This window comes from Pseudorca crassidens, chromosome 1 (genome assembly GCF_039906515.1).
Source record: "Pseudorca crassidens isolate mPseCra1 chromosome 1, mPseCra1.hap1, whole genome shotgun sequence".
Taxonomy (NCBI): domain Eukaryota; kingdom Metazoa; phylum Chordata; class Mammalia; order Artiodactyla; family Delphinidae; genus Pseudorca; species Pseudorca crassidens.
In genome coordinates this window covers 131,636,101-131,652,991 of record NC_090296.1, presented here as the reverse complement: position 1 = coordinate 131,652,991, position 16,891 = coordinate 131,636,101, and the positions used below count along the sequence as shown (strand labels likewise).

The window sequence follows — 16,891 nt, the reverse complement described above, 5'->3', positions numbered from 1 at the left end:
AGAAAGAGGAAAACAGTTGTCAGTCATCCTCATTCACACTTGCCCACGACCCCAGAGCCAGAGGGTGGAAAGGCCACCTAGCTATGGCCTGCTTCCCCTGCCTGGGCTTTTTCTTTGCAGCTTACACCAATTTACAGAGTCCAAGAATGAGCTCTTGCATGACTTGAAACATCTCACCCAGCAGCTGTGTTGGGGGTCAGGTGACAGAAGGCGGGTGTGTGGGGGATGCGGCAACAGCACCCATTTTCTGGGTTCACTTTCAAAGATATCTTACTTTAGTGTTAATTTTTTTTTAATATTATTTTTCAGGCAAGGCTTTATTGGGGCCTCTGCTGCAGCAGGGGGGAGGGAGAACAGATTCCCTTGTTTGCCTGCTCCTATACACTTACTTCTAATTAAAGCCCATTTAAAAAACTATTTTTTATATCATCCCCTAAAACTCCACCTAAGGAGGTACCTCCAAAAGTGTTGGGAATGAATGACAATTATATCCTTAATGGGAAAAAAATATATCTTATTCCTGGGCAATATTTAGAATTAAATAGAGAGGATGGAGTCAGACCTGTAGTGTTAATAGTTTTGTGATAGTGGATTTTTTTCAGTGTTTAAGAGAACTTGGCAGAGTATCTAATGGATTCAATTTGTGATTCTAATTTAAAGCACAGCAATGATTTAGACCTGTAATTTAAAAATCTTATTAGGCTTATAAACAGTATCAGAATGTATAAGAGAACTTAAGACTTCCCATGTTTATAAAACTAGTTAACTAATTATTTATATGAATCATGCAAAGGGTTTATTTTTTAATCAGACAACAGAAGAACTTGAAAATGAAATTGAATATGGTAAATTTCTACATACAGTTTTAAAGGTTTAAACGTTGTTAATCACCAATTTGTAAATAGGATTAAATGTTATCCAAAGGCCCCTTAAAAGGTATTTCAAAAACTTGCTAGATTATAAATAGAACATGACTTGTAAATTGAACAAAAAACTTAAGGACTGGGATTCTTGTCGCTTTAACAGAGTGAATATTAATTCTTAAAAATATATACACAATGCAGAGAACTTTTCCTTTCATTTGGAACCAATGCTAACAGCATTTAAACAATTTGCCCTCCTTCCCCAGGATACCTGCTGCTAGCTTCTCTTCTGAGACATCAACAAAACAAGGTAAACCGCTCACAAGGATCCTGACTCGGCCAGGGCTGAGAATTATCTATGTTTGCATACTGGGCCCTGCAGTCCACAGCCCCTGCTCTGCGTTCATGGTCGGGACAACCTTTACTAGCACAGATTCAGGAGACTGGGCCAATCTGTCTTAGGCTGTCACGAACATCCTTTGTTCCCTCTCTCCCCAATACTATTTTCTAAAAGCCATGACACTGTTTTCTTTTCTTAAAAAAAAAAAAAAATTATTTAGTTGGCTGTGCCGGGTCTTAGTTGTGGCATGTGAACTCTTAGTCGCGGCATGTGGGATCTAGTTCCCTGACCAGGGATCGAACACTGGGTGCCCTGCACTGGGAACGAGTCGTCTTAGCCACTGGACCACCAGGGAAGTCCTGACACTACTTTCTAAAAGCGGTAGTTCTCAAACTCCAGTGTGCATCAAAATCACCTGGAGGTCACGGATGCTCACCAAGAACGTTCATTTCTAACAAGTCCCCAGGTGATACTGATGCTGCGTGCCCGAGGACCAGGCTTTGAGAAGCACTGCTCTCCACCACAGCTCAGCAATTCCTCAGGTCTCAGGTACAGAGCTCACTCAAACCAAATGATACAGACTCCTCTACCTTCTGAAAGGATGCATCAATACCAGTCCTCTGAAAATAAATCAGATCCACTAATAAGACCGCCTACAACATTTAGTCCCCCAAACAGGGGTTGAGACGGTACTTACTGCTGTAAGAAGGTTTCAAGGTTTCCATTTCATTAGAACTGCTGCCAAGAACAACCCAGAGATTTTACTGCCCAAATAAAACTGTCTTAAAGTGGCACTGCATGACCTGCCGGGAAGCATGGCTTTCTCCCCTCTCCTTTGAAGTTAAAACTTGAGTTTGTTCACTATGATACTTTGGGGAGACTGAAGAAGCGGAGGAAGAGAGTGGCTGTGGGAGGCTGTGCAGATCCACCAGAGCTGTGTGTATAGAAAGCCTCAGTGGAACCCTCCTGCACTGTTGGTGGGAATGTAAACTGATACAGCCACTATGGAGAACAGTATGGAGGGTCCTTAAAAAACTAAAAATAGAAATACCATATGACCCAGCAATCCCACTACTAGGCATATACCCTGAGAAAACCATAATTCAAAAAGAGTCATGTACCACAATGTTCACTGCAGCTCTATTTACAATAGCCAGGACATGGAAGCAACCTAAGTGTCCAACGACAGATGAATGGATAAAGAAAATGTGGCACATATATACAACGGAATATTACTCAGCCATAAAAAGAAACGAAATTGAGTGATTTGTAGTGAGGTGGATGGACCTAGAGTCTGTCATACAGAGTGAAGTAAGTCAGAAAGAGAAAAACAAATACCATATGCTAACACATATATATGCAACCTTAAAAAGAAATGGTTCTGGGGCTTCCCTGGTGGCACAGTGGTTGACAGTCTGCCTGCCGATGCAGGGGACATGGGTTCAAGCCCTGGTCCGGGAAGATCCCACATGCCGTGGAGCAACTAAGCCCATGCACCACAACTTCTGAGCCTGTGCTCTAGAGCCCATGAGCCACAACTACTGAGCCCATGTGTCACAACTACTGAGCCCATGTGTCACAACTACTGAAGCCCATGCACCTAGAACCCATGCTCCACAACGAGAAGGCCCCGCAATAAGAAGCCAGCGCATCACAACAAAGAGTAGCCCCCGCTTGCCACAACTAGAGAAAGCCCGCGCACAGCAACAAAAACCCAACACAGCCAAAAATAGATAAATACATAAATAAATTAATTTTAAAAAGACACAGACGTAGAGAATGGACTTGCTGACACGGGGAGGGGGAAGGGTAGGCTGGGACGAAGTGAGAGAGTAACACTGACATATATACACTACCAAATGTAAAATAGATAGCAGTGGGAAGCAGCTGCATAGTACCGGGAGATCAGCTCGGTGCTTTGTGTCCACCTGGAGGGGTGGGATAGGGAAGGTGGGAGGGAGACGCAAGAAGGGAGGGGATATGGGGATATATGTATATGTATAGCTGATTCACTTTGTTATAAAGCAGAAAATAACAAACCATTGTAAAGCAATTATACCCCAATAAAGATGTTAAAATAAATAAATAAATAAAATCTAATTAGTAAATTCAAAAAAAAAAGAAATCCTCAGTGCAGAAGTCCTTGATGACCATTTCAGTGGAAACGTCTGTGGTTGAAATAAAGTTGGCAGATACAGCACAGTGCATGGGATGGGCCCCACGCTGTAGGAGGGCTGTGCTCCCTGGGGGACACACTCAACCTTGACAGGGGCTGGAGTCTTCCTGAAATGCTCCAGCTCTGGGAGGTTAAAGGCCCCCTTGAGTCTAGAACTTCCAAAGCCAGTTATCATTCACTCAGCCTAGCATGCAAGCCACAGGGTAAAGGCCAGTTAGCCAGTAGTTCTAATGTGACACAATATAGGGAGAATCTCACCTTGGTGAGAAAGCCTACAGGTACATACATGCACACACACAAGCATGGTCCAGCCCCTTGGGGGAGGTTTTGCTTTAGAAGGTCTTTTTTGGAGGAACCCACATGCTGGTTTCCATCCATTCAGGAAAGAGAATGGCAATGCTGGTGAGAGACAGACACATGGACTAATGGCCTATACTCTACCTGGCAGCCACTTGCCCTCTTGGGAACTGACTTTCAAGCTGGCCTGTGGCCAAGACTAGCACCTGGGGGGAGGGAGCAGGGCACAGCCCTCCCCCTCAGGAGCCACCACAAGGAAGGAACTTGCCCCTGCCCCCTCCAAGTGCTGTCACTAGGCACCCTGAAGCCTCGCTAATATTCACCAGGTCATCACAGTGACAAAACGTTGTTGAAAAGTGCCGCTTGTCACCACCTCCCCCTCCCCCGTGCCCCCCACACACACACACACACACACACACACACACACACACACAGGATCTCATCCCAGGATAAAAACTTGTCAGCCCTCTTGATCTTTTCCTGACCTTCCTTCTCCCCTCCCCTCTCCCCGGTTAAAAAAAAAAAAAAATCCCCCTTCCCTGGCACTCTATGTCCCAGCCCACTATCCCCTGTGTTATGGGGCATCTGTCACAACCAACCTAAAAAGTAGTTTGTTCCTTTGAGGCAGGATCGGAATTATGCCTTCTTATTTTTCCAATGTCTGCCACATAACAGTTACTCAAGAAAATGTGAGTGAACTGTACTGTAATGGAATGGATTCGAATGGAATAGAATGAACTGGACTGGACCGGCTTGGAATAGAAGGCAATAGCATGGTCTTCCCGCAGTCCCCCTTGCTCAGAGGTCCTCATCCCTGGCTGCACAGTGCAGTCACTTGGCAAGCTTTGAAAACTCAGGCCCAGGCCCCACTCCAGGCCATGTGAATTAGAATCCCTTGGGGTGAAACTCAGGCACTGGTATTTTTTTAAAGCTCACCAGGAGATTTCCATGTGCAGCCAGGGTGGAGAACCACTTCCCTAGCTTTTAACTGGGTGCCAGAGATGCTTGATTCCAGCACGTGGAAGTACCCTAGATGCAGACTACCTGCACCAACCTGGGCCTTCCTCTGACTATGGGGCTCTGCCCTGGCTTCTAGCACATTGCTGCCCTGTGGTCCCAAGAGCTAAGCAGGGTTGCTTGGGTTTGCATTATTCCTCTGGTCACCATCTATGCTGAGAAGTGAGACACATGGAAATGCTCTTCCAAGGCCTCCCTGTTCCACAGATGGCAGCAAGGAAAAGCCTCAGGTTGCATTAGATGCAAGAGAGCTGCAAACACCATCTGAAGAGAACTGTGGGGAACTAGATGCCCACGGCAGACAGGACTGGAAGCCCTGAGGCCACTTGGTCTCAAAGGAGACAACAATCCTCAATGAAATGGTGCTCTTAGAAGAGAAATCTTACATATTCTAAAATTTGGTATCCTACTAAAGAAGTTTGGGTCAAATAAAGTGTATCAGGTATAACCTGATATTATGACAGTTCTGAGTGGTTCCCTTTTAATTCTCTTTATTCTGGAAGCTGGTTTTGAAGGGTTTCTGTGCTGCTTTAAGAGAGCGTTATAAACTGGGTATTGTTAATCCCACCCCACCCCCTGAAGCAGGACTAGCTCTCCTGCAGCTGGAAAAATGTGTGAAGGTCAGAAAGATTTGTACCACTTCCTAACATGAGCACAACTTCTCAGCATAATGCGGCAAATGCTCTTAAGATAAAGAAACCCTGTTGTATCCATGCTCTGGAACCATCTGATGCTCTGTCCTCCGTTTGAGGGGACCTGCCTCGTGACTGCTGACCTCACCATCCTACAAAGGCCACACTGGGATTTCAGTGCCCAGGGAGCCCTCCAAGCCTCTCCTCTTCAGGAGACTGCGGCTCCCGGGTTCACTGGACCAGGTCTTAGGTAGTCTTCTCCCCGTGGACAGGTGACCGTAGGTGGTTGGAGAGGCGGAGCAAGTCTGCTCTCCGGAAGGAAAAACAATCCTGTGATTGCAGGCCCTCCTGTACCTGCCTCTGACTTTCTGGGGGGCCTCAGCAGAGTTTGGGGGGCTTGAACGTGTCCCGGGGAAGGAGCATCCTCAACCTGGCACAGGCGTGAGGGGCTTCCCAACCTCCATAGGGAGTTCCCCTGCCCCTCCCAGAGTGCCATCCAGAGCCCCCTTTTCAAAATCCTGCTGCTGCCTCTGCAAATGTCAAAGGCCTGAACACAGATACTTGGTCTTCGTTCCAAAGCCAGACTCCCCCTTTCCCATCACTAGATAGAGTTAGTCACAGACTGTCAGCTCCTCCTTCAGACCCCCTCTCATGTAGTCTTCCTTCCTTTCCATTTCCACCATCCAAGGCTTGAGGCCCATCACCTCACCCCTCCAAATGCTCTCCTGCTTCAGTCCTCCCCACACTTCTCTGACCAGGGGCTCCTCCCCGGTCAGTAGCCAGAAATGCCCCCCCATTGCCTCTAGGCCAGTGATCCTCAAAATGGTCCCAGACCAACAGCAGCAGCAGCACCTGGGAACCTGTCAGAAACTCAAGTGCTCAGGCCCACCCCCAGACGGACTGGATCAGAAACCCAGGAGGTGGGACCCAGCAATCAGTGTAGCAAATCCCGCAGGGAACACTAATGCCAGCTCAAGGTTGAGAACTACTGGTCTAGGATAAATTCTAAATGCCTTATGTTGGCATCCAGGGCCCCACCTCATCTAATCCAGACACCTGTCCATTCAGTTCATCACCCATCTCCATCCCACAGTCGGCTCGTGGGCCCCTTACCTCGGGAAGGACCTGGCCAGGAGGCTTTGCCATCACTCCTCCCACCTAGAACCTGAGGCCCACTCCCTTCAGCTCTACCCGAAGGACCTGCCCCACCCCATCAGACCCCAGAGCCACTCCCTGCTCTCCCCATCAGCCACCCTGCAGGCTCCAGCACACCTTCCTTCCCCTGCGAACCCGGACTGCCTTCCGAGACAGGGCCCACATCGTATTTCTCTTTGAGGCTCGTTGGGAGCCTATCAGCGGGTCCTACACATGGCAGCTGTGTGATAATGATCTGTTCATTTAGTCAACTATGTTGACTGATTGCTTGATTTATAACTGGAAAAGCCTGGGAATGGCCTGTGGGGCAAGAGAAGAAATGTGTTTTCAATGCCTTAATGTGCCAGGCTCTCACTAAATGATTTCGGACTTTATCTTACTTCATTCTCTCAACAGCCACACAAAGCCAATGTTATTTACCCTTGTATGGCTGCAGACAGGGAGGTTCAAAGGAGGTAAGCAACTTGCTCAAGATCACAGCCCGGAACGGCTGTTCAGTCTCACTTGCTAAAGAACAGGAGTGTGACGGTGCAATTGTGTGCCCATGTGCAGAAGTGTGCACGGGGAAAGGTTAACCGCTGACTCCGAGTGGTTCCCTCAGACATACTGGCTGCAAAAACATCTCCTGTTGCACACATCCAAGGTCAGGCAGCTGCAGTATCTCAGAGTTCAGGAAATAAGCTCCAAGAATGCAATCAGTCTAAGAAGACGTCTTCAGTTCATCATCCCATCTTGTATTTCTTTTTCTTTTATAAAATGTTGCCAACTAAATAAAAGTTCAGGTGGGAAACTCTAGTTACGTACCCTAGGTAAATAATGAGGTAGGGTTAGGTATCCTAGGTGACACTCATGGGCAACCTGATGCCCATGAGCGATGGGTATAGAAAGTCACCGTGAGGCAGAGTGAACGTCCTTCCAGAGGAGGCCGTGGGAGGCCTTAGAATTCTCTGCTCCAAGTTCTCCCCTTTAATTCTTCCACACCCCAAATTTCACAACTGTTGTTTCCCTTCCTACTTTCCTTAACATCCACTCAATTGTTTCTTTTTACAAAGTTTTAAAAAATATACTTTGCATTTAACAAATATATTTATGCTGTGCATGATAAATTCTTCAGTAATATTAATTGATGAATGACTAAGGACTATGTGCCTTCCCCACACCTGTATCAATATAATGATGCAAGATAACATGGCTTGGTCTATTTGCTCCCTTTCAAATGGTCTCCCCATCGTATACTTTTTGCCAAGACCAATTCCTACTCAGCTGTCAGTGATCGAGTGATGTTGCATTAAAAAGCTGGGCAATTTGGGGTCAAGGAAAAGTGAGTTGGGTAGCTCTAAAGGGAAAGGCAGCAACCTCCCAAACCAGCTCCTTCATCGTTGAAGTCAGGCTGCCCTCTTGAGAACGCGGTCTCCCAACTCTTCTAAGCCACCTGCTCACTGCCTGGCTGGACTCAGCCCCCCTGTTCTTACCTAGACTACACTTCTTCCCCTATGGTAAAGGTGAGCATTCTTACAGACTGGGAGGAAGAGCTATGGGAACTAAGACTGTGGGGAGCAGCACAGGTGAAGGACGACCACAAGGGCCCCCGCGCTGCGGTCAGGCACCAGACAGAACCAGGGCAGCTGGGCCATCAGGACCCCAGTGAGCGGCCTGGGTGAGAGAGACCACAAGCCAGCCCCCTATGGAGCATGGCTGTGACTCCAGAGAAGGCACGCTGGGACTATCCTTGACCTTCTGTCCCTCCAGGGTGGCCTGGAAAATGGGCCACAGCCCAGAGCTCCTGGGTGTCCTCTCTGGTCCCGACATCTCACCCATAGTGCATCCCTGCAGGCCACGGCCTCAGCCAAGAAGGGGTGGACAGACTCTGGGCGGTGGACTCCCCTGAGCTCAGTATTCATGAAGGAAGAGTGGCCACTGCTCAGCAGACCAGACCCCTCCTCTCTGTCCACCTCTCCTCACGTGTGGGGATGAAAACAGCCCCTCCAACCACTCATTTCAGACAAGCAGCATAGAGAGTCTTTTCAGAGACTGACACTCACTCTATCTCCGAAGTTCCACCTCCACTGCCTGCTCTGGTGAACTTTAACCTGAAGTTTCTTCGAATTCTGCTGGCCTTCCATGATCTGGTCCCATTCACACGAGGCAGCTGATCCAAACTCACATTAATCCTCTGGGAGGAAAAATACCTTCCTCATATGCCCAAAGTTCATCGCTTTGAAGTTATACGGTTACAGAAACTCTTCCAAAAACCTATGTTATGTCTGAGGACTCTCTGAAATGTAAATAAAATGAAGATGCATAAACATAAAACAGTTAATACCTGAGCCCACGGTCTCTGAAGATCCAAAAAGTGCAGCTTGCACAGCTTTTCAAGATAAGATACAGGGTAAATACCACAGACCCGCCCCTCTGCCCCCTGTCAAAAGCGGGGCGTGGGGAGGGAGCAAAATGGAGCATGAGATTTACTTCCCCTGACCCATAAACAATTAATTAAGTAATGATCTAATCATGCATCTCCTTTAAACAGGTACCAAATGTCTCTGGAGACAGACAGCACAGGGAACAGAGCCTGCATGCCCTGCCCCGCAGGCAACACTCCTCACTAAGCCATTCTGGAGATGTGAGATGCAGCAGTATTTAATTCATACTCAACATTGGAATAAAGTTTTATTGAACACAGCCAGGTCCATCTGTTTCTTTACCTTCTATGGCTGCTTTTGCACTAAAAGGGCAGTGTTGATTAGTTGTGACAGAGACCATATGGCCTACAAAGTCGAAAATGTTTACTACTTGGTCCTTTACAGAAAATGTTTGCCAACCCCTGCTCTACATGATTCTTTAGACACAAGGAGGCTTTGGAATGCTCCCAACTGTGGGCACCAAAACTCATCTACTGGGCATCACTCCTCCCCTACACCTCGTGGTTGAGCCAGTCCTCAAAAACACACAACAGGCGTGCCACATCTCTATGGTGCTTCCACCGTGGTCCAGAAGGACTAACACTGCATTACCGCCCAGCTGAACTGTCTCAAGCACGTTGGGGAACCAAAATCAAAGTAAGGTGGAGTGCGATGCAAACCTGGTTAGCCTATGTTCTGTTGCTTTCTTTTCTAGAAAGTCAGGACCACCTTGTCACCAAGAGGTCCTCTCCAAATCACCTGCTGTCTCTGGCCTCCTGGCCTTCTGCCCTTCCTCTATAGGGTGTACTTAGGAAGAAATGTCCAATGTCCAGCTTACACAAATGGGATGATCAAGGCAGACTAAACAACAGAAGTGTCTGCTCAAGCAGAAATTAAAATCTAAAGTCTTAGAGGTCCCTCCGCAGTTGGCACACACTGAACTCAGCCTCTTGGCCTCGTTCCTTTATCTAAAGCACAGCGCCCTCACATGGTGCCAAAGGGAAGGACAGTCTTCCTGAAAACCTGGAGGACGGAAGGGAACTCTCACTGCTCAGATGCCATCTGTGAGAGGGCCCAGTACTCACTCTGAGGATTTTAAATCAATGTTATCCAGATTTCCACCCTCGGCTCCTTCACAGATAGCGCCTTGCTGGAAACTTTACACCAAGAAGTATAAACTCTGACCTCTACAGAAACTCACTAAACCGCAGCAAATGGGATTCAGATGTTTCCATGTTCAATACAGTGATGTGACCTAGACTTTATAAACACTTTGGCAAAAACAGGAAAAATGATGTGGGCCTTCCAGTCCCTCCCAGAACATGATACAGCCTTGACCCGAGTCCTTCAGTGACCTGAGCCTTTTTCACCCCTACTTAAGCCTCCTCACCCATAGCCCACATTCCCCACCCCTGTTCCACATTAGCTCCTACTAGGCCCCCTCCACGGTCCATTTTCCTTGTTTAACCAAAGAAGCCAATTTCTCCCAGCCCAGCAAAAGGAGATCACATTCTGATGAGGACTCAAAAAATCCTAAAAGGGGAACTGGTGAAGGCCAAGTCTTGGGAATTACTTCCCAAGTTCCCCTACACTGCTGGAAAGAGAGCAGAAGTCTCATATAAAGACTTGGACCCTCAGGGTTTCTGGCTTTGTTGCAGATTCGTGCCAACTTGTTGCACACTATGTGGATAAGAGCTAGAGAATTCTAGACGGTGGAGCAAGATAAGGTGGAGGTGGGGGAAGCAGTTTCTTGTGCCAGGGAAGCACAGACACAAAAGAATATCAGAAACCACTTCCCCAGAAGATAGAGGAACATTCTCTGAGCCCATCCCAGGCTCTGACGCGTGGGGGCAGCCCATCTGCCAGCCATCTGCGCTCTACGGGGGCACGATGGAGAAGCTGGGAAGTGTTTGTCTGGGCACCAGTGTAGCCAAGTGAGCCAGTGTGAGCACAGGCAGGGTAGAGGCGCACAAGAACTTCCTCCACCCCTCGGAGCACTGCCACGGGTGCCGCAAATGCAGCAGGGTGGGGTGGCGGAGGAATTACTGCCACATTGAGGGAGCTTCTGGGGATGACATTGTTCATCACCAATGTAAGCATTCCTCAGGCCTGGCTGAGGGTGAGTGCCAGACAAATGTCTGCTTGCAGTATAAGGTAAAAATATTAGAGACACCCTCCCTCTCCTGGTTCTCACGTTTCAACTAAGAAGAGTAGGTTAGTGGCCCGTCGGGAGACCCCTCCAAATATACTTTTCCAGGTACATAAAGACTCAAAAGGACAGAAAGGAGGTCAATGCTCCATCCCCACATCCAAAAATAGGTGAGCTATACACATATAGATAGGTGTTCCTCATGACACGCACACATACACACCTGTGCAGATGCAAATAGCGTTCTCTCTACACCTGGGTCAAGCGCACCTCTCAGTCTAGGGGCTTGACGGATTTCATCTCTGCTGAACATGTGCTCCCTGGGCGGGCTGCGGCGTATCTCGCTATGCAACCCCATATCGGCGCTGGCCTGGCGCACCTCTGAGGCTTAGGACGGCCAGTGGAAGGTACTGGATAACAGGTCGCTTCCCCTTTCTAGCCCTCTGCTCATAGATCCTCTGGAAGGTTGGGGGTGCTCTCTCCCGCCAGCGGCAGAGCACGCCGGAGGCCCCACCCCAATCTCAGCCCTCCCCGGGAACCACCCCTCACCCCCACCCTCGGCGCCGCGACAGATCGCCAGGCAGACCCGGAGGGGGAGCGAGCAATACCAGGCCGCCGGCGGCGCCGCAGGCGCTAAGCGAGACGAAAGAGCCGGGGTAGCCGAGCACGCTGCCAGAGTAGAAGCACAGCTCTGTGGGGCGTCCGCGGCGCCCGGCTGCGCCGGTCTCCTCCACCTCGAAGCCGCCGGACAGGAAGCGCAGGTCACGGCGCAGCTGCAAGTACAGGTCGCGCCCAAAGGCCGGCAGGTGCAGCAGCAGGGCGCGCTCGCCGGGCCGGGCGCGCGGGACGGCTGGGGGCGCGCGGGGGCGCCGGCGCCTGCGGGGCCCTGGAGCGCCGGGCAGCGGCGGCAGGTGCACGTCTTCCGGGAGCACCCGCCGCGGGAGCACCACCTCCACGTCGGCCGCCGCGTCGCCGACAGCTGCGGGGAGAAAGGAGACGCGTCAGCGCGGCGGGGCCCGCCCTCCGGCCCGCCGGGCGCAGGGTCCAGCGCTGGGCATCCAGCTCCAGCTCGGAGACAGCGCGGCCCCGAGCCGGCTCGCTCTTCCATTCCCTCGCCCCAGCACCTCCATGCCAGCCAGAGCCTCCGCCCGTGCCCCGCGCCACCGCCGGAACGGTCTCCGGCGCGGCCGCCCGACCACCTCCGGGGACGCGGCCGCGGCATCGGCGTCCGGAGAACCGGCGGCGGCGCGGCCTCCCGGCAACCGCCCGGAGCCCAGTCCTCCGGCCGCGGCCCGCGCCCACTCGACCCCGGAGCTGTCAGCGGTTTGCCGCCGGAGCCGGGCCGCGCGGGCAGGCGGAGGCCGCCAGGATGCCTCCGGAGGGCAGGGGGAAGGTGGCCGCGAGAGGCACAGGCGAAGAAGAGGCAGTGGGAGAGGGAGCGCTACCTGTGCCCGGGTCCAGTCCCCAAACCAGCAGCAGCAGCAAGGGCAGGACGAGAGGAGGCAGCAGGGCGCCGTCACACATGGTACTTGGGAGGAGTAGCCCCCCCTCCCCGGACGGTCGCGGCGGAGTAGGAGCGCGCGAGGCGGCGGCGCCAGCCGGAGTGAGCCCTTCAGTCTTTGGAAAAAGTAATTAGCGCTGCGGACAAACCCAACGTGGTAAATCCCAAGCCCCGCCTTCTCCTCGGAAAGCGGGAGGTGATTGGACTCTCGCTTTCCCCTGCCCCGCCTCCCCCTTCTCTATTGGCTAGTGTGGGTCTAAACCAGGGTGCGTAGTTAGGTTGCAAGCACTTTCTTACACGTGGTTTCTGGGCAGTGGCGGGGATGGGACACCAGGTGGCGCAAGGGAGCCGTCTGGAGCAGCGCGATCCCAGAGGACCCGGGAAGACACCTGGCTGGTCTTCAGACTTTGTCCCCATTTTCGAAACCCTCTCTGATCCTGCTGCTCAGCTTCCCAAGAAGACAGGCCACAAATCGTCCTAGCCAACCGAGTTCACCCGTAAAAGCACCTTCTCTCTGCATCTAAAGTAAAACCAGTTTTGGTTGTTTGTGGGTGGGCACTTTCATGCACAATGTGCACAACTTTGCGCCGGATGCTACCTCCAAAGCGCAGTGTTTATGCAAACCCTTCACACCCCTGTCGTCTTTATTCTCACGGCAGCCCGTGGAACAGGCGAGATCACACCCTCTTACAGACTGAGAAACTGAGGGAGAGAGAGCTTAAGGAGCTTACTAAGTTACCCAGTGAGTTTCTGTCAAAACAAGAGCTAGAATTTGTGGTCCAGATTTCTGGCCCGGTGCTGCTCGCTACAAACAAGAGCCCTCCAAGGCAGGCAAGAAGGAACATTAGCCCGGTGTTACAGGTTAGGAAACGGGCACAAAGTGGCAAAGGCTGGACTCAAACCCAAGTCTTCTGGCAACAGAGTGAGTTCATTCTTTTCCCACCAGGGTATAACTGAGGTCTGCAAGAAAGGTGATTCCCTTAGCTTCCTGAGGAACGTCTTGTAGAAAACAAAACAAAACAGAATGAACTGAAGTGGTCGCTCCCCTTCCTTCCCTGTCCTGCCCGTTTCTGTTTTCTCAATGCAGAGGGGCTACAGCACTCCTATTGGACTCTGCTGAGGGCCTCTCAGAATCTAAAATTCATCACAAGGATTACATGTCATCAGAAGGAATCCAGAGGTGAACACTGTCCAGCTTTCATGACATTTAATCAACCCTAGGAGTGGACTGTGTCACTGATTCTCAATAAAGCCTAGCACTCTCACTACTGCAAACTTGCTGCTCTGTGTTTCCCTGGGGTGTGGCTGGTGGAATCATTTCCTGCTCTGTCGACCCCACCCTCCACTGCTCCAGGGGCTGCCACTCACTGCTGGGCATCTAAAGTTCCTGGAAGCCTCCACACACGTCCTGCTCATGGACAGGTTTGGGTCTTTTTTCCTCTCCTTTGACAGCAGCCTCAGCCAACTGAAATTTCAGCAGCATCTTCTGGTGGCACAAGATATCATGGTGAGCTTTTTGGTGTAGGTTTGTTGGCCAAAGAGCCACCTCAAAGGCCTGCCACTGAAAGCCAGGGAGTAGCAGCCCCACTGCCTCGCAAGAACAATTTTGCTATTGGAGTCCGCCTGAAGTAATAGTCATCAACCTATCAGATAGATGATGCTCAAATGCATTAGTCTGTAGGGACACACAAACTGAAACAACAGCAAGATGCCATTTCATCTTCCGGCCTGTCCAAAACTAAAGGGCTTGGAAATATCAAGGATTGGAGAGGACACTCTCCTGCCCATGGGTGGGGGTGTAAATTGGCACGGCCACTTTGAAGAACAAGTGGGCAAACTGCAGTCAAATTTAAAATGTACACACCCTAGAACTCTGCTATTCCACTCTTGTTAACTAACACAGTTAGTGGTAGTTAGCAAGAGTGGAATAGCAGAGTTAACTGGCATGTGTAGAAGAATGCTCACCACAGCACATTATTAAGAGCAAAAAACTGCAAAAACCTGAATGTTAATCATTAGATAAATGGCTAATTGAGTCCAGAAATAAACCCATGCATAGACAATCAACTAATATTTGACAAGGTAGCCAAAAATACTCAAGGAAAAAGGGTAGTCTCTTTAATAAATGGTGATGGGAAAACTAGATACCCATATGCAAAAAAAAAAAAAGAACTTGGACCCCATCTTACACCACTCACAAAAAAAAAACACAAAAACTTGAAATAGATTAAAGATAAATGTAAAACTTGAAACTGTAAAATGTGTAGAAGAAAACAAAGGGAAAAATCTCCTTGACATTGGTCTTTGTAACAATTTCTTAGATGACAACAAAAGTGCAAGAAACAAAGCAAAAATCAACAAATGGGACTATATCAAATCTAAAAGTTTCTTCATAGCAAAGGAAACCATCAACAAAATGAAAAGTCTACCTACAGTATGGGAAAAAATATTTACAGACCATATATCTGATAAGGAGTTAGTATCCAAAATATATAGGAAATTCATACAACTCATTAGAAAAAATAATAATAATCCAGTTTAAAAAAGGGAAAAGAACCTGAATAGACATTTTTCTAAAGAAAATGTCATACAAATGGCCAACAAGTACATGAAAAGGTGTTCAAGATCACTAATCATCACGGAAATGTGAATAAAAACCACAATGAGATATCACCTCAAACCTTTTAGGATGTCTATTACCAAAAAAACAAGAGACAACAAGTGTTGGCAAGGATGTGGAGAAGAGGGAACTCTTGTGCACTTTTGGAGAGAATCTAAATTGGTGCAGCCACTATGAAAAGCAGTATAGAAAAAAAAATTCCATGGTACTACCACATGATCCAGCAATTCCACTTCTGGGTGTATATCTGAAGGAAGACATTAAACTAAGTTAAATAAGTCAGTCACAAAAAGACAAATACTGTATGATTCCACTTATATGAAGTACCTAGGGTAGTCACTTTCATAGAGACAGAAGAGAGAATGGTGGGTACTAGGGGCTGGCAGGAGCAGCAGCAAGGATTTAGTGTTTAATGGGTACGAAGTTTCAGTTCGGGAAGATGAAAAAGCTCTGAAGACGGATGGTGGTGATGGCTGCACAACAATGAGAATGTACTTGAAGCCACTGAACTGTACACTTCAAATGGTTTAAATGGTAAATTTTATGTTATGTACATTTTCCCACAATAAAAAAAATTGCTTAAAAAAGGAAATCATTACTATTTGCTATGATCTCATGTCATCATAACACACAAATTTCCTGGTCTTAATTTTGTGGAAGGGCAGGACTTAATCTCATTTCACAGATGGAGGAGGGCTGGGGGTGGGGGTGGGGAGCGGATAAAAAGCAAGCAAACAAGCAGGCAGAAGCCCTACAGGTGACAATGGCAGTCTGAATGTGATGTAAGGGAAGCCCTCTTTTTTGTCTGGGAATCAAAACAATTTGTTGTGCTCACGGATGAGAAGGATCCTAAACTTTTCAGCTTGTCCACTGCTTTTTCTGAACTGCCCCTTTCTGGTGGGCAGTGACCTTTTCTGATCATGTTGTCTGGAACTGACCCCAGTAAGTCGATTATATTGACTCTCCTGGCCTCTCGGATACTCCCTGTTTGGACGCTGGTCTCCATCATCATGACCACTGCTATTGTTAATGAAAGCAAGACAGTCCCAAAAGCAGCACAGATTCTGCCAAGAGACACCATGTTCAACTGCCAAAGTTAGAAATAGAGGGCCAAAGACACAGACTGAGCAGAGCACAAAGAGGACTGCAGGCACTTAGGCAGAACGCGACCCTCCGTAATCCCCCCACTCAGAGCTTTCTTGAGCTGGTAATTGATGGGTCCAGGTGTCAAGACTCACGTGTAAACTAGATCTGCGTGTAAGTGGAAGGAGACCCTGTGCCCTAGATATCACTAGGCATTGGTGGGGTGGTGAGGAGAGAGGGGGATTCCACATGACAGCCTCCTCTTACTAAATTCACTTCCTTTTGAGGCAAACAACCTTCCTTCCTGGGAGCCAGTGAGATGCCACATCCTCTCCAGCAGGGGGCGTCCAGCATCAGTCCTGTCTTCCCACAGCAGGCCCCAGCTCCCTGCTTTCTCCAAAGACCTGGTTTTTCTAATTTATATTTTACTCTTTCCCTGTTGAGCTTGGATCCCAAATTTCAGCTTCTTGGCTAGCATCCCAACCCCCTGAGTGAATACTGCCAAACTCTCCCTGTGGGGTCTCCAGGCCCCTCCCTGGTTCCAGGAATTCTGGCAGTGTCAGTTCACTATGAATGGGTGCCCCAGCTGCATGAGGCCATTCCTGCCTGACTCTAGGAATGGCCCTGTCTGGGAATTCCTGCTGCCCTCCATTCCT

General features: G+C 49.2%; 1 protein-coding gene across 7 annotated transcripts in view; it reads right to left on the bottom strand.

Annotated features, from left to right (window-relative positions):
* The window catches only part of ADAMTS17 (ADAM metallopeptidase with thrombospondin type 1 motif 17), a 361,254-nt gene extending 348,613 nt beyond the window's left edge, over nucleotides 1-12,641 (bottom strand). For 6 of the 7 annotated variants that reach the window (XM_067755884.1, XM_067755885.1, XM_067755887.1 and 3 more), the window contains exons 1-2: nucleotides 12,477-12,641; nucleotides 11,640-12,010 (exon numbers count right to left, since the gene is read on the bottom strand). In XM_067755884.1, the coding sequence (XP_067611985.1) occupies nucleotides 11,640-12,010; nucleotides 12,477-12,555 (450 nt within the window). In that variant the 5' untranslated portion in view covers nucleotides 12,556-12,641. Of the gene's footprint in view, nucleotides 1-8,522; nucleotides 8,756-11,639; nucleotides 12,011-12,476 lie in introns of those variants that run through there. The other variant, XM_067755888.1, reaches the window with a different exon arrangement.
* Between the last annotated feature and the right edge of the window lie 4,250 nt (nucleotides 12,642-16,891).